The sequence below is a fragment of the Rattus norvegicus genome, chromosome 11, assembly GCF_021556685.1.
Source record: "Rattus norvegicus strain SHRSP/BbbUtx chromosome 11, alternate assembly SHRSP_T2T, whole genome shotgun sequence".
Classification (NCBI taxonomy): domain Eukaryota; kingdom Metazoa; phylum Chordata; class Mammalia; order Rodentia; family Muridae; genus Rattus; species Rattus norvegicus.
Window position 1 is genome coordinate 6,145,459 of NC_141544.1, and position 21,420 is coordinate 6,166,878.

General features: G+C 44.4%; 1 protein-coding gene across 2 annotated transcripts; it reads left to right on the forward strand.

The window, feature by feature from the left end:
• The first annotated feature begins 3,483 nt into the window (after positions 1-3,483).
• Positions 3,484-7,220, forward strand: LOC148002443 (Y-linked testis-specific protein 1-like). Of its 2 annotated transcripts, none has more exons than XR_015633711.1 (4): positions 3,484-3,646; positions 5,354-5,554; positions 5,633-5,800; positions 6,582-7,220. XR_015633711.1 is itself a non-coding variant. In XM_087577398.1 (4 exons), exon 2 carries the CDS (start codon positions 4,837-4,839, stop codon positions 5,488-5,490), a length of 654 nt encoding a protein of 217 aa, XP_087433524.1. In that variant the 5' UTR covers positions 3,524-3,646; positions 4,683-4,836; the 3' UTR covers positions 5,491-5,554; positions 5,633-5,800; positions 6,582-6,758. The 2 variants fall into 2 exon arrangements, 1 of the variants encoding a protein (XP_087433524.1); XM_087577398.1 differs by having other exon boundaries at positions 3,524-3,646; positions 4,683-5,554; positions 6,582-6,758.
• The last annotated feature ends 14,200 nt before the right edge of the window (positions 7,221-21,420 follow it).

A 21,420-nucleotide genomic window follows, 5' to 3' on the forward strand; every position in this document is an offset into this window, starting at 1 on the left:
CCTGGGTCCCTCTGGAATAGTGGGCACACTCTTGATGGTTACTGATGTATCAACTGACTCCAGGCAGTTTTCTTTTACATCCTCGAAGATGAGGATTCTAAAAAGGGTTCTGCTAGCCAAAGCAGTGGCTGAAGGTATCTGTAGCAATCTTCTCCCTTCCCTAATGGCTCCTTGTCCCCACAAGGCCAACAGTAGATGTCCGAGTGCCTCCCAAGCTGCACCTTTCCAACCTACACTCTTCCTCTGTGCTGTTTCTTTCAAGAAGAGCACACAAGGTAACCCTGAACCCATGTTTTCTTCAGTCAGCACTAACATCTAGTCCTCTCTGCCAGCTTCGCTTTCCCGTATGACCCGGCTGCTCACAATTCTGAGGCATGTTCACACTTGTAAGGACAAACAGAATGTCACCGTTTGGCTAGTCTATAATGACACAGATTGGGTATGATTCTGATTCAGAAGCCTGTAAATCAATGATGAAGAGACCATCGGAAGAGGAAGGAGTTCTTGTGGGATGTTGTCACCACAGAAGGGATCCAATGGGCTAGGAAGACAGGAGAGGGAGCCAAACTCCCTTTCATAATTTAACCTTTGTCCACAATAGCATCATTAATGGATCTTTATTTGTAGGTCGCATTCCTCTTGACCTAATCAATTCTTCACAACTACATTCCCACTGGGGATTAATCTTCAGAAAATAACTTTTGGGCGAACACATTCAAACCAGAGACGACGATGAATATTTGGTTATCTATACTGGGGGTGGGCATTATTCTTCCCATGTCGTGTACCCGTAAGATCTCTAACTACCTCCTTCCCCACGGTAGCCTCACTGAATGACGTGAATTCCGGGTGATTGATGAGGTACAGACACCAAAGCTCATGGCCATATCCTGTCACCAGTATCAAGCTCGAAACAGCAAGAGCCACCTTGGGAAGGAAAATATGAATAAACTTTACGGTATCTCTAAATTATAAACCCCCAATTTAATCAAAACATTGTTTTAGACTCAGTTCTATTATATCGATGTGCTTTAAAAGTACAAGTCAGTGCGCTTGCTTGTGACTCTTTGTACAAGTTTATACTGTACATTAGCCATCTTCATCCTCACAACTCACCTCCATTTCCACCTGCACACACACACACACACACACACACACACACACACACACACGCGCACACACACACACACACACACACACACACACACACACACACACCCTGGTCCTCCCCTTCCTCTTCCTAAATGCCCCCATTCACTTAATATCCCTTATTAAAATCTAAATTTCGCAATCGTCTGTTTGAGTTTGGCTTGTTTCACTTAACATATTGTATTTTACACTCCCTTCCGTTTTTCTGAGAACAAAACCCTTTGCTCTTACACACGGATGAGAATCACATCAATGTATATCACATTTTTAAAGCCATTCATCCAGTGATCAACAGCTAAGGTTATTCCAGTGGCTCGTCTATTGCACACTGTGTGGCAATCAGAATGGATGTGCAGGGTCCTGGTTAGTTTTTATTGTCAGTTTGACTAAACCTGGGAAGAAGGAGCCTCAGCTGAAGAATTGCCTCCATCAGATTGGCCTTTGGCCACATCTGTAAGGAATTTTTTTTTGATGGTTGATGGGGAAGGGTCTAGCCCACTATGGGGAGTGTCATCCCCTATGAAGGTGGCCCTGGGTTGTAGAAGGAGAGAAAGCTGAGTAGGTCATGGATAGCAATCCAGTACCCAGCATTTCTAAGTTGTCTCTGCTTCCTTTCCTGCCTCTAGAGTCCTGCCTGAGTTCCTGCCCCAACGTCGCTCAGTAACAGAGGGGAACCTAGAAGATAGAGTGAGAAAACTCTTTCCTCCTCAAGTTGATGGCTTTGATGAGATTATTTCTCTTGTTACCTACTTGTTCTTCCCTTTCTTGAAAGTTGTCTCTGTTTATTGTTCTTAGAAAGATGATATTACATGTTTTCTCATGGGCTCTCTGTCTCTCACCGTGTCTTCTGTCTCTGTCTCTGTCTCACTCTGTATTTGTGTGTTTGAGTGTGTATATGTGTATATTTGTGTGTGTGTTTGTGTGTGCATGTGTGTGTGTTTGTTTGTGTATGTATGTGTGTGTTTGTCTGATTGTGTTTGTATGAGTGTTTCTCTGTGTATGTGCGTGTGTGTGTATGTATGTGTGTGTGTTTGTGTGTGTATGTATGTGTGTTTTTGTGTGATTGTGTAAGTATGAGTGTTTCTGTGTGTATGTGCGTGTGTGTGTGTGTGTGTGGGTGTGTGTGTGTGTGTGTGTGTGTGTGTGTGTGTGTGCTTTTCAGGCTTAAAAAAATCCCCAAGGCTGTAAATCTCAGCAGGTGCATAGAGAAGGATGATAAAGGGGAAAAAAATCACGTCCTTTGAGATAACCCCACATTGAGGTCAGCCACATAGTGGACAACAGTCACATAATGGCAGAGGAGTCATGAGAGCATACAGAGAGGAAAACTCAAAGTGTGAAAGAAAATGTGCTTAAAACTACGATAGAAGGGAGAAAAAGAATACGGTGCACTAAGAAAAGTGGACAGATTTTAAAAAGCTGCCATAAGTTGTTAAGCTCTAAGTACATATAAAAAATTATAATGTTAAAGTGGAAGGGAATTACTGGGAAGAGGGAAGAGAGGGTCAGAGTGTGGTGGGGACAGGGGAGGGTTCTGAAAAGAATCCTTTTGAAGATCTGAAGAACTATGTGACACAAACAAAGTGCCTGTAATTTACAGGTAAATTCCATTCTTACCTGCATCCAGTATTCTGTCTACCCATATTTCAAAAACAAGATTACCTCATCTATTTCATCCTGATTTGCTGCATTTGATCTAATAAATTCCTTGTCACCAGAAGTGCTGGTAAATTTTAAAGACATTTAAAATATGACTGGTCGATATCGGGTTTGTCATCAGTTTATCCCGAATTTGGAAGCAGGTCCAGGAGCTAATTTTTTCTCGCTCTTTGCAAAGAATCCATAATTCATGATTGCCATTGACTTCAATACAAGGTATTTAATCCTGTCAAATTCCAGCTTTGTGTGAATAAAAATGGCCCTCCTCTAATTGTGGGTTTTGTAAAGATAATTTTGGGGTGCTATCCAGTTGGCTGCCTCGGAGGGAGAGTCTACCAATATTTCTGATACGGAGAATGGCTTAAAGATAACCAAAGGAAAGATAGGAGCTGGGAAAATAACCACCAAGGATGTTGGTGACTCAGAAACCAAAGACTTTTTCAGAAAAAAAATGCATGAAAAGAGCTACTTGAGCAGACTGTGACTTGAGTCATCAGAATATTTGGGTGGGGACTTTATTTTGGGTCTCCAGGAGGCAACAGGAGAAGCTAAAACCTAGATGCTGCAAGTTTCTAAGTAAGCGTAACTACGGAAGGAACTGGCCTGAGAGGGCTTCTATGACGTAAAGCAGAGCCTGGATGATGTCACAGAGCACTGGGTGGAGGTTGGGCTTCTCTTCCACTTGGGGGCGCTAGACTCCCCTGAAGGTGGGTTCACTATCTTCCCAGCGGGGTGTTAAAGCCAGTTCAGCTCCTGAACCCCACAATTGTTCAACAGGCTTTTGGTGCCTGACCGGTTTCAGAAGACAGAATCTGGACGACTAGGACATTTTCTTTCGGTAAATACGTTTATGAAGATAACGGGGACCCTTGTAGCCCAGAAAACTAAAAGTTTTCACTCATACAGCGAGTAACCGTATTTTCTGATGTCTTCCACGTTTGAGAGCTCGGCGGATGGTTTAGGCTAGTCACTCTCCGGAGTTTATTATCTTTGCTAACAATATCTTATTCATAATCCTACTAAAATGCCAAAGCTCCTCTCTGTGCCTGTGCATTTTAGGAGAAAATATTTCTTTTTGATGTTGTTGTTTTTTTTTTTTTTCGGAGCTGAGGACCAAACCCAGGGCCTTGTGCTTGCTAGACAAGTGCTCTACCACTGAGCTAAATCCCAACCCCCAGATATTATTTCTACATGGCTGTTGTTGCCTACACAAAAGACTCTTGTTGCAGTCGAAGATGCAACAGCTTCACGGAATAAACCTGGGCCTGGGTCAGGATGCACAGTACAGAAAGCCAGTGGACTGGTGTGCTGTGTCTCTGGGCAGACACTTGTGGATGTTGCCACATAGTTCATAGTTAGAGGGTAGAAGTGGGGTGTGGCCACCATTCTGGCTTCTTTGCTATCCTTTCTCTGTTCTGCTTGCTTAAAGTGGGGACAGGGATACTTAATCCCACACTTAACTTGCCATTCAAGGAGAGGTTCCTCAGCAGAGGCAAAGTGCCTCGGGCTGAAGAAATGTGTCTGAATATGTTATTCTGAGCTGTAGTGAACCACTTGTTCATTTCCCTTTGAACTTTAGATTTTGATTTTTGAGGCAGGGTTTTTCTGTGGGTAGCTTTGGCTATCCTTGAACTAACTTTGTAGACCAGGCTGTCCTTGATCTCACAGAGGTCTGCCTCCCTCTGCCTCTTGAGTGCTGGAATTAAAGGTGTGCTCCACCATTGCCCAGCCCTCCTACGAACTTCTGATTATGACAGAATAAGATTCAGATGTTCAACCCTGTTTACCATCGCCTTCCTCACCTGCTCCAAAGTTCTTTTAGACAAGAGCCTTGGTCCAGCGCCCTCCCCTCCCCACCCCCATTGTTCTTGCAGGGACTCGTATGACAGAGGGAACAGCATTGTGTCTGGTTTAAGCAGGCGAGCTCTTCAAACACAGGCCACGGGCAAGTATGAAGCCTGAACACAGAATGATAGCCACAAGACAGTGGACCAGGATGCCGTGGCCTACCACACTAGGTCTACAGTCATGAAGAAGAGGATGTCTCTGAGGAGGATGAGCACACCATCCTTCCAGAAGCGGAGGAGGAGGAGGCCTTCTCCCCAGGCCCTGGGGAACATTGTGGGCTGCAGAATTTCTCACGGATGGAAGGAAGGTGATGAGCTCGTCACCCAGTGGAAGGCCATCATTGTAGATCAACTGCCAACAAGTCCCTCTCTCTTTCTGGTCAAGTATGATGGAATTGACTGTGTCTACAGACTGGAACTTCACAGCGATGAGAGGATTTTAAAGCTTAAGGTCTTGCCTCACAAAGTAGTGTTTCTTCAAGTGAATAATACCCATCTCGCAAGTGCCTTGGTTGGCCGAGCTGTGGAGCATAAATTTGAGGGCAAACATGGCTCTAAGGACAACTGGAGGGGGGTGGTCCTAGCCCAGGTACCGATCATGAAGGACTGGTTTTACATCACCTACGAGAAAGATCCAGTCCTATACATCTACCAGCTCCTGGATGATTACACAGAAGGTATCCTCCATATCATTCCAGAGACTCCTCCAGCAGAGGTGAAGTCAGACGTTGACAGCGACATCTTAACCGGTCAATGTGTGCAGTTCACCAGAAGCGACGGGTCCAAACTGATCGACAAAGTCATTTACCAAGTTCTACCCAAGCCTTCTGTGTAGTTCACCAAGTTTGATGGCGACATCCACATCTACGTCTATAATCTGGTGGAAAAGATCCGTTAAGGTGAAATGCACAAACTGAGGGGGACATAGATGGGTAATTTATAGGATTGGGGAAAATATTTGTTTTTCTGTGTTTCAGATACCCACGGGCCTTTGACAACCCCAGTATCTTTTCCAGTTGAATTTGTTTTGCTCTAAAAATTAAAATGTGCGATGTGACGTGTTGTGTGTGAACACTTTGGTGGAGGAGACGGACTGTGGTGGATGGAACATGGAGAGGAAGCCGGAAAAGTCAAGGCTGTGAACAGTAAGTCTAATGTCACGTAGACTAAAACAAACAGGACTGAGCTGGTCTGGTCTTTAGGGATAGAAAAGAACTGGAGATGAGGCTTAGAGGAGCAGGGATGGCACGGGGGAAAAAAGATGGATGTTTAGGAAGCAGTGGAGGGGGGCCAGAAATAGATTCTCTGAGGGGAAGTTTGAGGGAGAAACAGACAGTTGGGGAAGGAGGGGCAGGTAACAGGGAGGTGGTCTTGGAACTCAAGGGGAAACCCAATATACTGATCCAAGCAGACTGATAATCAGAGAAGGTCGGGGAGTGTTTGACTAACGAAACCTAATGAAACCTGTTTCTCATCTCTAGATGTATTATTTTTAATTATGAGGGTGGGGGAAGGGCATGAATAAAGGACACCACAGAGAAAAGAATAGTCAGGTAACCTGGAGCTGGAATTAAAGGTGGTTGGGAGCCTTTGGACATGAGCTCAAAGAACAAATCCAAGTCCTCTTTCAAAGCAGACGAGGTCTTGATCCATTGGTCATCTCTCCCGGCCCCTAAAGTCATCTTTTTAAATAAATCCCACCTTCACATGCAGAGAAGAGACCAGGATGAGGATAAGAAAAATTAAATTGATGGGGATGTGGAAGAAAGACTAAAGAACACATGAGGGAGTAGAGGACACTGAGGGACGAAGGAATTCCAAGATGGAGTTCTCAAAAAGTGAAGTAGGAGACCAGGAAGAACAGAAAGGGTCTAGAATGAGTTTAACTTGGGCCGCATCCTTATTGGTCTCTTTGGTTCCTTAAAGAACAGCCAAGACATCACTACAGAAGGTTGATGTGAGGTGGAGGCTTCCCCGGAGGACATTTTGACGAGGATAACTCAAGAGAAGTGAATGCCAAACTAAGTTTATATCTATCGATTCCTAAAAGTATCATAAAGCCCAATATTTTGTACGTTCAGTAAAAAGTAATTTAAAAGGGAAGATGAGGATGCCGTGAGCTTCTGTCAGGTGTTACGTGGATCCTGTGTTTAGCTTCCCTGAGCACGTTAGACTCTGTTGCATCCTGTAATATTTTTTAAGGTCTCTTCTCAATGACCCTAGATGACCACAAAGAGCTCCTGCACTGGCTTGCCTTGCCTGGATCTCCTTCAACTGGATGGCTTTCTACAAACCTGCGGGCCCTGTTACCATATCCAGCCCCCGGAAGTTCCCGTGTTTTACTCACATGTAAGCTTGTCCTCAGAAAACTCTTGATGGTGCCTCCAATGCAGAGGTGCTGAGCTCTTTCCTATGCCATTTGCCATGTCGTTAAAATGGTTTGCGGGGGTTCGGGATTTAGCTCAGTGGTACAGCGTTTGCCTAGGAAGCGCAAGGCCCTGGATTTGGTCCCCAGCTCCCAAAAAAAGATTCAAAAAAATAAAATAAAATAAAATAAAATAAAATTCTTTGCAGTTCCTGACCATGTAGTTCTCTCTTCCTGAGAAACCCCTGTGCACCCCATGGGGTCTCTCTGAGCCACATCTACACTCCAAGAGTTTCTTTTGGACACAACCTTATCTTGGACTCATTCATTGCTGTTTCTTCACTAGAATAAGTTTCTCACTGCAGGACTTGAAAATACTTTCTATCGTTGATTAATTCTGCTATTTGGGATTTTTTATACTGGCTGGTTGTCTGATGGTTTCATTGCTGCAAAAAGACACCATGACCAAAGCAACTTATAAGGGACAACATTTTTTGGGGGGGTTCTTTTTTTCGGAGCTGGGGAATGAACCCAGGGCCTTGTGATTCCTAGGCAAGTACTCTACCACTGAGCTAAATCCCCAACCCCAAGGGACAACATTTAATTAGGGCAGGCTTTCAGGTTCAGAAGTTCAGTCTATTTTCATCAAGGCAGGAATCATGGAAGCGTCTAGGCAGACATGGTGTTGGAGAAGAAGCATATCACCCCCAAAGTGATATGCTTCCTCCAACAAGGCCACACCTACTCCAACAAGGCCACACCTCCTACTTGTGCCACACTTCCCATGGGACAATCACATTCTAACCACCGCCCTGATTTTATGCCAACGTGATGCAAGCTAGAGTCATCAGAGAAGAGGGCGCCTCAGTTGAGAACATGCGTCCATAAGATCCAGCTGTAGGGCATTTTCTTAGTGATCGGTGGGGAGGGCCCGGCCCACTGTGAGCGGCACCATTCCTAGGCTGGTGGTCCTGGGTTCTATAAGAAAGCAAGCTAAGCAAGACATGAGGAGCAAGACGGTAAGCAGTGCCACTCCATAGCCTCTGCCTCAGTTCCTGCCTCCAGGATCCTGTCCTGTTTGAGTTCCTGTTCCAACTTCCTTTGCTGATGAGCAGCAATGTAGAAGTGTAAGCTGAATAAACCTTTTCCTCCCTAACTTGCTCTTTGGTCACCGTGTTTCCTTACAACAATAGGAAACCTAAGTAAGACAATTTCTCATAGAAACAGTGTGTCTAGTAGAGCCACAGATGCTTACCTCATAACCACAAATAGAGACGTATAGACACTTTGTTTTAATTTAAAGGTAAGACTTGCTCATGTGCTGACCTGTGACGTTCTAGTTTGCTTCCTTCTCTCCGTGATGAATGCCATGATCAAAACTAACTTGGGGAGGAAAGGGTTATTACCTTACAGGTTACAGACCATCACTGAGGGAAACCAGAACAGGAGCTTGAAGTGGTAACAAGGAGCTCTGCTTGTTGGTCTGCTCCCTGTTTCAGTCATTGTTCTGTTGCTGTGAAGAGACACCATGGTCAAGGCAACTACTATAATGAAAGCATGTAATTGGAGGCTCCCTTACAGTTTCAGACGTCTGGTCCATCATCATGGCAGGGAGCATAACACGGGAGCAATAGAGAGCTACTGCTCTGTAAGGAGAGAGAGAGAGAGAGAGAGAGAGAGAGAGAGAGAGAGACAGAGAGACAGAGAGACAGAGAGACAGAGAGACAGAGAGAGACAGAGAGACAGAGAGATAGACAGAGACAGAGACAGAGACACAGAGAGAGACAGAGAGAGAGACAGAGAGAGAGACAAGAGAGAGATAAAGAGAGACTCTGGGAAAGCTTGGGGCTCTTGAAAACTCAAACCCCACCCTTGTCGACACACCCACTTCCTCCAATGAGGCCACACCTCTTAATCCTTCTAATCCTTGAAAATACTGTCACTCCCTGTTAACTAAATATTCAAATATATGACTGTGGGAGCCTTTCTTATTCAAACCGCCACTCTCCCCATGGCTTGCTACATTACTATTTCTTACAGCCTAAAAGGCTATTCTTTTTACACATGACTACTGATGAACTTGCCCACAATGGTGGGCCCTCCCACAAACAGTCATTAATCCCGAAAATGTTCCATAAACTAACCCAAAGACTAATCTAATGGAGGCAGTTCTTGACTTGTTCTCTCTTCTCAGTTGACTCCAGATTGTCAAATTGGGAAAAAAAAAAAGAGAGAGCGAGAGACCCAGCACCATAATGTTTCTCTTACTCCATGTTACATACTCACCACCAGACACTCTCTTCTCTCAGTGTACAGACCCACTTCCCTGTATGGCAGAACTGAAGAGTAACTACTGTCACCAACATGAATACTCGAGGATATGTGACAAGAAATGAATACATTCTACAGCTCCCGACGCCAAGCGAAAGCATTTTAGTGTGGGCTACACTTACTGGGAGACTGTCAGTCACTGGCCATTTAATGGGTCACAGTAGACCACAGAAGCAAAAAGTCACAACCTACATATCATCTCCTCTCAGCAGGAGACATGGCCCTTTCTCAAAACCCATGAATCTATCTGTAGGCTTAGATTTTTTCAAAACCTACTTTATTTAGGGTTCTTAAACCTTCTAGCCCACCAACCAGAGGTAGCAGAGAGAGAAAGTTGATAGGAAAAGGGAGAGAGTTGTGGACCTATTTAGAAGTAATTCTTTGGGGTAACTCCAATATTCATGGTGCAGTACGGTCCAATAGCAAACGCAAAACCCATATCAGTAGCAGTGCCTTGACCTGTCAGAGACCACAAGGCTCTAACAAACCAACAAGAAGCAGCAGAAGCATCCAGAAGCAGCATGGATAGCACAGGTTCTTTTGTGCATTTCTCCTTGCGAAACGAAGACCAGCAAAGACCATCGAAGCCTTGCAAGGTGTAGCAATGTAAAGATGTCCTCTCCCAAGGGGTTGGGGATTTAGCTCAGCGGTAGAGTGCTTGCCTAGCAAGCACAAGGCCCTGGGTTCGGTCCCCAGCTCCGAAAAAAAAAAAAAAAGATGTCCTCTCACTCTCTGTGGGATTACATTTATGTTCTCCATAAACATCCTGTCACCCTTCAAGCATGTGCTCCAGGGAAATATCACATGCCTTCTCATGTGTCTCCTTCAGCAAAACATGCTCTCCTCTCATAGCTTCCAGAAAAACATCCTATGACACAAGTGAGATTCCATAGATACCAAAATTTTTCCACTTCATCTAGCCTTGTCTCACACTTGGCCATGACATCACAAAACATATAATGGCCATCTTGCAAGGCTCATAGGCCCCAGCTCCACCAGCCGCTGGAGCTTTTGCAAATGCACTCCGTGAGACTCAGACCCTTTTGTGAGAACAACCTTCAGTTATCCCTGTAAACATTGTGCTCTCTCCATCTTTGCTCTCAGCCAATAGCTGTCCAACTTCCAGCCAACTAAGCTGTTACCAGAAAAACCCTCATTAATAAAGCCAATGAATTTGACTTGATTTATTTTCCCTGACAGTACGGAGTGTTCTCCCTGCATGGTTACCCTGGTGTCTGAGTCATCTGTAATAAAACCCACTACTATTAAGATCAAAGTCACAGGAACTATAGCAAATAGCAAATCACACGACAAGCATCACAGTTGGCCAAGCCTTTTCTGCAGCTTTATTGAAGTATAATTTACATACTTAAAAAATCCATTTATTTTAAGTGTGTAATTTAATGATTTTACAGCAAAATTTATAGCTTCCTTCCCTTTTTTAATACTCATTTCCCACTAGTTCATACGATATCGAAGTCTATTAAAAACACAGAAGTGAAGACAGGAGAAGGACCAGAGCGGGAAGCAGGAGGTTCTTGATTTGCTAAGACGACAGATACATTGGCAGATTCGTCTGGATAAAACCACTTGGGAAACATTGTGTCTTCTCTTAGCATGCAGCCTCCAGACAAAGAGTTTAAAGGATTAAGTCATGGGTCTTCCTACATCAATTCCGGTCCTGACCTGGTATGGTCAGCATCACTTTTGGCCACTTTCATGTTAATCCCATTCATCACTCTTACACATTGCCTAGCAACTCACATAGTAAACTAACTTATTTTGGTTCATGGTTTCATAGGTTTCAGTCCATGGTCACATGACCATGAAAGGGGCACGATAGAGCTCAACTGCTAACCTCACTGTCATCCAAGGAGCACCAACACAGGAAGAAACTAAGGACAAAAAAACACCCTCCAAGACACGTCCCAAATGACCAAGTCCCTTAATTTCCTATCTCCTAGTTTCCCGCCACATTCATACACATCCATCAACAGATGAACTCATTGATTACAGCCCACAGGGTCCAATTGCCTTTCATAGTCCCACCTTTGAACATTGTACTGGGACAATGTGTATCTTAAACCCATAAGGTATGGCCAGATGTTGTGTCAGAGGTCTAAACGTCACCTCACACTAGAAACAGCTGGGTAGGTTTCTCAACATCTCCTATTTCTTTCTGGGACTGAGCCACACCATGTCTGCATTGCAGCATTTTGTCTGGGGTGAGATACCGTCAGCAGTCAATTGTAAAGACGCCCCCCACCATGTGTGTGCTTGAATGTAAAATGGGACATCTATAATATAGACACACACGCATATACACAGACTCACAGAGAGAGGCAAAAAGGGAAGGAGTTGAGTCTTAGGAACCCTCAAGGAAGAGGGAGTGGAAATAGAAGATACACATGTCAGCGAGAACCAGAACAAAGCAGTGTCTTCTATACATGACAGGACCACTATCCCTCAGCCCTAGCTGATAGGAAAGGGAGAGTCAGTTTTCTACAAAGATATAGCTGGTGATAAGCTGGCCAGTCTCCAGGGGCTTGCCCAAGGCCCATGAATTTATGGGCAGCATAAATGACTTGAGTGGGTTATTACAGAGGGGAGAAAGAGAGCTTGAAGTTGGGAGAAGGGATTAGGTGGGGATGGATCTGGGAGGAGTTAGGAAGAGACGTGAGAAGTAAATTCTATCAATATATAATGTACAAAGTTCTCAAGGAACTAATAAAAGTGGTTTTTAAAATACCATATCTGTACTGAACACATACAAACCATTTTTCTTGTCATCTCCTAAATAACAGCCCCTCATGATTTCATTTCATTAAGAACAAAAGTAATTCAGAGATTATTTAAAATGTAGGAGGGTCTGGGGAGACGGGATAGGGGTAATGCCAAGTGTGTGGTCACACATGCAAACACCAGGGCTTGGTATGGGAACAGGAGGATGACAGGGGCTTCCTGACAGTGAGCCTCTCCTCAGGTTCAGCAGGGGACCCTGTCACAAGGGAATACAGTAGGTAGTGAAGGAGCAGAACACGCTCTACCCTCCCCCAGCCTCTGAACTTACATGTCTCTATGAACACACGCACACACACACACACACACACACAAAATATGACTAGAGTATAAGAGAGGGTTGCATAGGTTATATGCAAATGCAGTGCTGTTTTTTCCAAGGAACCTGAGGACTTTTAGATCATTGGGAGTCGTGGGGCCAACTCTCAGAGGACACGATATATCTCCTTATTGTGCAAACGAATCCTTTGTTGAGTATGTGTCAGTGACTCCACACAGTTCTCCTCCTCTAGGTTCCTGTGTGTCACAGAGAATGATGTGGAAATACTGAAAAAAATATAAAGTAAAGGCTTTGTTGGGGTTTCTAGGCTTGCGTTAAAATCATATTTATCACGTTTTATTAAATGGAAGGGAAATCTTCAGCTCCCAGCAACAATAGACTCAATCATGTTGGCTTCTGTTTTATCCCATTATGAATAGCAATTAATTGCACATCAATAGCTCCCCATGCTTTGAACTAAATCAGGATGAAGGGATATGTTTCCGTAACCCCTATGTGGATAATCAAGTAGAAAGGGGGGAGGTATGATGCCTTTGGCTTATGGGAGAGTTATGGCTTGATTGGATACTTGTTATGCAAATAACGCTAACCTTGAGAATTGAAATGTCAAGATAAAATATACTGCCAAATGGGATGGACACTCATTACTTGATTTCTTTTAAAAGAAGAAAAAAAAACATACTTTAGGATTTTGAATAAGTGTGACCCTCAGAGGTTCAAATACTTGAATGTGTTTGGTTTCCAGTTGGTGGAATGTTTAGAAAGGAATGGGAGTTGTGTATTTGTTAAAAGAGATGTGTCAATGGGAGGTGGGGGCCTTGAGATTTCAAAATCCCACCAGGCTTCTCTCTCTCCCTCCCTCCCTCTCTCTCTCCCTCTCTCCCTCTCCCTCTCCCTCCCTCTCCCTCTCTCTCTCTCTCTCTCTCTCTCTGTCTCTTCCTCTCCCTCTCCCTGTCCCTCTCTCTCCCTCTCCCTCCTTTCCTCTCCCTCTCCCTCTCCCTCTCTATCTCTCTCATCTGGGGAGCAGGATGTGAGCTCTCAGGAACTACTCAGCCAGGCCTGCCTGCCTGCCAGCCTGCTGTCATGGTGTCTACCACGATGGTCCACGGACTCACACTCTGAAACTGTAAGACGGCAATTAAATGTTTCCTTTCATGAATTGGTCACGGTGTCTCTTCACAGCAATAGAACAGTAACTAAGGCAACATCTTCCTGTGTATTTTTCTAATACTTCTGTATTTATTTCATTAAATTTACCTGTTGTCCGTTGAACAGTTTTATGAATGAGTTTCAAGTTTAAAGACAAATAGTGACAAATAGGAGTGGCACTTCTAGGGGGTTTGGCCTTGTTGGAGTGGGTGTGGCCTTGTTGGAATAGGTGTGTCACTGTGGGCGTGGGCTTTAAGACCCTCACCCTAGCTGCCTGGAAGCCAGTCTTCTAGCAGCCTTCAGAGGAAGATGTAGAAGGCTCAGCTCCTCCTGCACATGCCTGCCTAGATGCTGCCATGCTCCTGCCTTGATGATAATAGACTGAACCTATGAATCTAAAAGCCAGCCCAAGTAAATATCCTTGTAAGACTTGCATTGGTCATGGTTTCTTTTCATAGCAGTAAAACCCTAACTCATACATACATATATACATATACATATACACCTAGGTTTACACACACACACATACACACACACACACACACACACACACACACACACACACACACCATTACAGGGATTTTAGATCTAGCCAGGGCCCCTGCAGTTTCATTGGTCCATCTGATACATGTGTTCATGGAACATGTCTCTCTCTGTTTCTTGTTCTAGGAAGAACGTGGACAACATCTGCAGACTCGCTTCATTTTACTTTATTCTCCTCTTCAGCCTTAGAAATCTCAGCTTACAGAGAGGGGAAGATGGGAACTTGGTTCGATAGCTCTTTTTGTCTGTGGGGAGCTTACATCTCAAGTCACAAAGGGAAAATAAATATAACAAGAAATAAAAATACACATCCAAATCGTGATGGGAAGTTCATATCCGTTCCCCTTAATGAATGTCAACTTTGGAAATTGGAATCCACAATGAGATGAGACTTTTGAAAAATCCTAGTTCTCAGGCAGGCTTTGGTATTTCTCTATCCCTGAAAAGGAACACCATTAGAAAAAGACAGACGGTAGGTTGCTTTTGTCCACAAATCGAATCTGAAGCATTTGATAATGAGCATAGAGGGGGCTCACCCCATGTTTACCAAAGAATAAAGTAATATGGGGGCGGGGGAGACATCTAGAGAACAGTTGGTGCCTTATTGGTATTAAAAAAAATTCCTGAAGTCAAGAAATAATATTTGACAAAAGAAAAAAAAAACTAGGTTTCCATTAGGCAGACTGTTTTTAAAATAGCCTTCATTTTAGTCATGGAAAGACGGGGGTGGAGCAGGTCACTCTGTAGATAACTAAAGTCATTCCCATCAAAAAATTAAGAATAATGTGGATTTTTAATGGACTTGAATAAAATTAGAAATTTTAGCTTTCAAAGGGAAAAATTGTATTCCAGAGAGAGAGAGACAAAGGAGTGTCCAAACTCATACTTGATTCTTTCAATAAATCTACCGGTAACTCATGTGTTTGTTGATATTAGGATGAAAACACAGGTTGGATATCTCGACTTAAGAGTGTAACGTGTGGGGCTGGCGATTTAGCTCAGTGATTAGAGCGCTTGTCTAGGAAGCGCAAGGCCCTGGGTTCAGTCCCCAGCTCCAAAAAAAAGAACCAAAAAAAAAAAAGTGTAATGTGTGTAAATAGCTGCCAGTGGAAAGACTTGTCCTCGGATTTCTCAAAAGGCATGAAAAAGCCACTGTGGAGTTACTGGATTTTGTTTCAAAGACTTTAGCACCTTGTCTGCAGGGATGCAGAGCCTCAAAGGAAGGGCCTGAGACCTCCTAAGAGGTAGTGTCCAACACCTGAGGCCATGCGCATAAGGGACATAGCCTTTCTCAGAAAGTGGAGGTAGGAGAGCTAACAAATGAAGGCGACACATCGATCAAATCGCTGTAGTAGAACGACGGCAGCCAGTTCACAGAGCGAGGCAGCTGTCAGTGACTCGGCCAAGAACTAAGAGGATTTGAAAAGATAATAACACACAGAGTTCACAGAAGCCACTATAGACTCATGGCGTCTGCGAATTTAATCCATGTGCTCTGGGCAGAGAAAACAATCCAAACCAAAGATCCCTCTTGCTCAGCCCGACGGAACGCTGTGCCGTGTCCCGGATGTCCCATGTCAAGGACTCAACCTAGATGCCGGAAGCCTGTGAGAAACCGGATCTACGTCATTTCAGTGCTGACACCGGAAATGGCTCAAGTCTGCACCTTCATTGGAAGGAGAAGAAATAAGTCACACAGCACCGGAAGTAATCCTCGTCAGGGTCTGTGTGGTCGGAAGTGGACGGCGCCATGATCAATCAGTAAGCACTGCCTACACGTGTCGGGTGAGCCCACACAAATGAGGAAATGGTTTTTAAATTTATACACAATTTCTAATAAGTAGTAACTTTTAAGTGTCCAGGTTTAGCACAAGCTTCCAGATTATGTGGTTTCTCAGGCGGAAGAACGCCCCAAAAGAAGTGAGTTTTAAACTTCGGAGGTTCCCACTATATGACAGCAAACTAGGAAATGCACGGAGGTGGGGTGTGGTAAAACGAACTAGAGGAAATCTGTAAAACCAAGAAAAGAGCATTCAGAAGACTTGTACGGGAAAGGCCAGCAGCAGGGATGGCTCGGAGGACCATCCTCGTTTTCAGAGTTTATCACAGCAAAATTGCCAAAGACTGTAGCAAAATTGCCACTTGTCCCTGTGGACACTCTCTGAACCTACACACACACACACAGAGAGAGAGAGAGAGGGGGGGGGAGGGGAAGGGGCAGGGGGAGGGGTAGAGAGAGGGAGAGAGTCACAGAAAGAGAAACAGACACAGAGACATACACAGACACACACATGCAGAGATATACACGAAGACACACACAGCCCAATTGAGGACTTACAGAAAGACACCCATCAAAAGACCCGAATATTTGGTGCTAAATTAGGTGAGCTTTGTGGAGGAATGAGTGCCAACCAAATTTTGCAAGTTCTGCAGCCACCTGCATGTTTCCGCACCCCCTTAGCTGTAGGGGTATCGCATACATGGCTGTCACTCCTGCTTTCTTCATTTGTATTTTACTGTGAATCTCCCTTCTCCCCTGTTCAATGTGGCCAGCGGTTTTCCATGTGGAAGGACCTCACACTGCACTGTGTCTAGGGGGGCAGGGAAAACAATTTCAAAAGAGGCCCAGTGCTAGGGCAAACAGTACAAACAATGCATACTTCACCTCCCAAGGAGGGGCTCAAAGAACATAGAGGCTCTGGCTGGCACACAGAGCCGAGCTTACAAAGTTAGGGCCCACAGCATCACTGGGACCCAACCAGCAGCTCTCATTCAGCCCTCCATGCTAATGACTCATTCTCATCCCTTGAGACCAGAGGAAGACGCATTTGGAATATCCTCTCCCTAAAAATGAAGCTTCTACAGAAACTCTTATGAAACTTAAGAACAATTTTAAATAGGAAAGCCCACACACAGTAAAAAAATAAATGGCAGATTCGACAGGCTTCTCTGCGAAACCATCATGTACACACACACACACACACACACACACACACACACACACACACACCACACACCAGAAAAATAGACCTACATAAAGGATAAATTTCCAGGTACAGATATCTGTTGGGAGGAGGTTGACGTTCTAACAAACCTCAGCCAAGGACTCCATTCGGAAAATTCAGAAGATCAAGACATTGGTTCACTCATGGGAGCAGATCGCTGTCTATATCACGGAACCTTTATGGAAAACAAAGACAGATCAGCCTAGAATGAGGTAAACAGAAACCCTTTCAAGGCTATTGAAGAATTTTGGAGCCAAACTCCACAGACAGCTAACAGCAGAGAAAGTGACCCATGACTGCAGGTTGTATAATACCACTGAACCTGGTGAACCATTTCCTACTCTCCTAGGAATCCTAGACGTGAGAGGGCACCAAGGCAGCCTGGGGAGCCCATGTCAGTCTCCATACAAAGTGCACTTTGCAGGCTGACACCCACATGGCTGATCTGCAGTTCACCAATCCTGGTCATGAAGGTATATATATACCGAAACAAGGTGAAATCAAGAAACTGAAACAACTCAAATATACCAAAACAAGGTGAAATCAAGACACTGAAACAACTCAAATATACCGAAACAAGGAAAAGTCAAGATGCACTTGCCATCTCTAATTTGTGCTTGCATGTTGACCGTAATCGTCTGGTAAGCCTTAAAAACCACATGGTGGGTCTTAGGAGGATCGGTGGGGAAACTGCTTGCTGCCTAAGCAGACCTGAACTCAGATCCCAGTCATTATGAAAAGGCAGGGGAACCCTGTAACCCCGGAGACAGGAAGGGAGAACAGAATCACTAAGGTCTGCTGGCTTCTAGCCCGGATAAAAATATGAGAGTTTGGGATCAGGCAAAGTCACCACCTGTCTTAGTTAGGGCTCCACTGCTGTGAGGAGACACCAGGACCAAGGCCACTCTTAATAAAGGAAACATTTAATTGGGGCTGGCTTACAGTTTCAGAGGTTTAGTCCGTTATTATCATGGTGGGAAGCATGGCAGAGTCCAGGTAGACATGGTGCTGGAGAGTGTTCTATATCTAAACCCAAAGGCAGCCCAGAAAGAGACTTGCAGCCACAGGCAGCCAGGAAGAGCATCTCTCTTCCTCATTGGGCAGAACATGAACACTAGGAGCCCTCCGAGCCCACCTACATAGTGACACACTTTCTCCAATAAGGCCACACCTCCTACTAGTGGCACTTCCCAGGGAACAAGCATATTCAAACCACCACAGTGCATCAAAAGAAAATGGCAGAGAGACATAGAGAAAGATACTGCATGGTATCATCTTGTAGCAGGGTGCTGCAACACCCCCACACACACACTCATAAACCCATGCACATGTGCACACATGAGCAGATTTATTTACTTATTTATTTACTTTGTTTTAATTTTTTTCCTTAAGAACTTGGTACATACACATAATGTGTTTGAGCAAATCCATCCCCATCTCCTCCCTTCAAATCTCTCCCCTTCCCTCCCTCTTAATTCCATCTGCATTTTAATAGAAACTGCTGAGTCCATTTCATTCTGACTAGATGTGTGGGGTGAGTACAAACATCCAGGGGAGCATGGACAGCCGTCAGGGCCAAATTCATGAAGAAAACGGGCCCTCTGCGCTACAGTCATCAGTTGCCAGTAGTTCCTCAGTTGGGTGAGGGGAGCTTCCAGAGTCTCCACCCGTCTATTCTGGGATTTATCTTTGCAGATTTTGTAGATGTGATCCTGGAGACTGTGAAAAACATGAACACACACACACACACAAACGCACATACACACACACACACCAAATTTTAAAACGAGAGAATGGTTTTTAAAAGGTTACACAACGTCCTAAATTCAGTTCCTTGGTGGTGAAATATTTGAATTCCACACCAGATCATAATACTATCTATATAAAATTAAATTATTCAAATGAATATTTTAAAGTTCAGCGGATCTTTATCTGTTAAATAGCACAGGCTGAACGAAATCAGATGGTGCCAAACCTCCCTACGGCTGCACAAGAAAAATTGTAAATCAGTGTTCAAATTCATGAATCCACAAGGGTGAGGGGTTAATCAGAGATCGAGGACCTACAGGATAGGGTAGGGAGGCTCAGTAGACCAGACAGGTGGATCATAAGCAAAGAGCCTGGAAAACGGGACTTTCATACCTTGAAAACCTTCAAAGTCTAGGGGAAACGCAGGGATAGGTACCCCCCGAAGTGGGAATAAAAAACTTTAATTCATTTACAGGACACTTAGCCTCTAAATACAGTGTGGATTGGAATCTACACTGTGAAAAGGCATAGGAGTAGTAGTGTCCAGCTTTCCCCTTGCTGTGACAAAATTGTGTCATTTAGGGGCTGGAGAGATGGCTCAGCTACTCAGAACCCTTAGCATCCTCACAACTGACTCTGGCTCTGGAGATCTTCCTCCCTCTTCTGGCCTTTGCAGGTTCTTCAGCCACATGACCTAACACAAAAAAGACCCACGAACAAAAGTAAAAACGAGAACTTAAAATGAGTCATTTAGTTGATGTTAATGCACCGAGGTTTGTAGAGAGAATCTCTTCTAAGCGTCACCTGTCAATAAAAAAGTCTATGACCTATGAGCTGAGGCAGGAAATAGAAGGCGGGACACTGGCAGGAAGAGAGGATTCTGGGACATAGTGTATAAAAGGAGACCCAGGGAGGGAGGGTGCGGCAGATGCTAAAGGAGATGTTGAGGAAGATGCTCAGAAAGGGGATGAAAGCGCAGTAAATAACCATGTAGAAGACACAGAATTGTTTGAATGGGTTAAATAAGTTAGTCTGGGAATGAGACATAGTTTGTGGCTTAGGAATTTGTTAATAAATAATTAGTTTCAGAGTTGTCATTGTGGGAGCAGGAGCTGGGAAGAAAAAAGTACTTTTTTTTCCAAAGGTTAATTACTCCTAATTATTTTCATATGATTATGTACGATGCTAATATATGGAAATCATATGTAAGTTATATGAGAAATTGCAACTATCCTGGAGAATTCTAAAAAAATGTGTTTTTTAATGCATGCTGAGCTATCTTGCCAGTTCCTGTCTTGGTTTTTGAGGTAGGCTTTTCTGACTGGGATCTGGGAACTGATGCCTGTGATGGTTTGGGTGCGTGCGTGCCTGTGTGCCTGCATGTGTGTGTGTGTGCGTGTATGTTCAGCCCAGGTCTGGCAGCATTAGAGGGTATGGCCCTGTTGGAGTGGATGAGCCTTGTTTTAGTGAATGTGTTACTGTGGGTGTGGGCTTTAAAACCCTCATCCTCGCTACATGAAAGCCAGTATTCTCCTAGCAGCCTTCAGATGAAGATGTAGAACTCTCAGCTCCTCCTGCACTATTCCTGCCTGGATACTGCCATGTTCCCGCCTTGATGGTAATGGACTGAACCTCTGAACCCGTAAGCCAACCCCAATTAAATGTTGTCTTTATAAGAATTACCTTGGTTATGGTGTCCGTTCATATCAGTATAACCCTAAGTAAAACATTGACTTTGGGGTGGCCAGTGAACTTCAGAGGTCCCCAGGTCTCTGTCTTCCTGATTCTGGTGTCCGAGTGGATGCTACCACTTTAGACTTGTAAGTTGGCTCTGGGGATCCAAGCTCAGGTTTCCATGCATGTACAGCAAGCAGTTTACCTGCCGACCCATATCCTTTAGCTAACAAATGGTTTAAAAGGAGATAGAGGTAGATCCCAGGTGCCTGACATCAGGGAAGCTGAGCTCTGGTGCACACAAGGGCAGCTGTTGCAGGGTGAGGGTCATGGTACAGGGGACATTAGGGCCAAGGAGACATAACAGGGACATGCTTGGGACTTACATTGCCTGTGCTGCCTCCACACAGAAGCCTGATGATGCCGGTGCAAGCTATAGGAGAGCCATCTCCATCGGTAGCGGTTGCTGTGATCTAAATGTCTCCCCTACCCCACCCATAGGAAGATGTCACCAAAGATGACATCATTGGGAAGCAGCACTTTGGAGGGTGTGACTTCAGTCATAAAGATGGACTCCTCCTCTGTGTTATTGGTGCACTTATGTTTAAAAAGAACCCCCAGAGAGCTTGCTGGACCTTCTCAGCCCAGGAAGATATAGACAGAACACACCATCTACAAGCCAGGTAGCAGGCTTCAGTAAATTTGTACAAAAAAACATAAAGTTATTCCTGTCAAGTTTAGATGAGAGACAACATCGGCCATGTGGGCGAGCCTAGAGCCTCAACCATTTAATGCAGACAATTCAGGACACACTGTCAGAAGCCTGTCTGGCCAACAGAGAGGACAGCCTGCGTGTTGTGTTGTTATTTT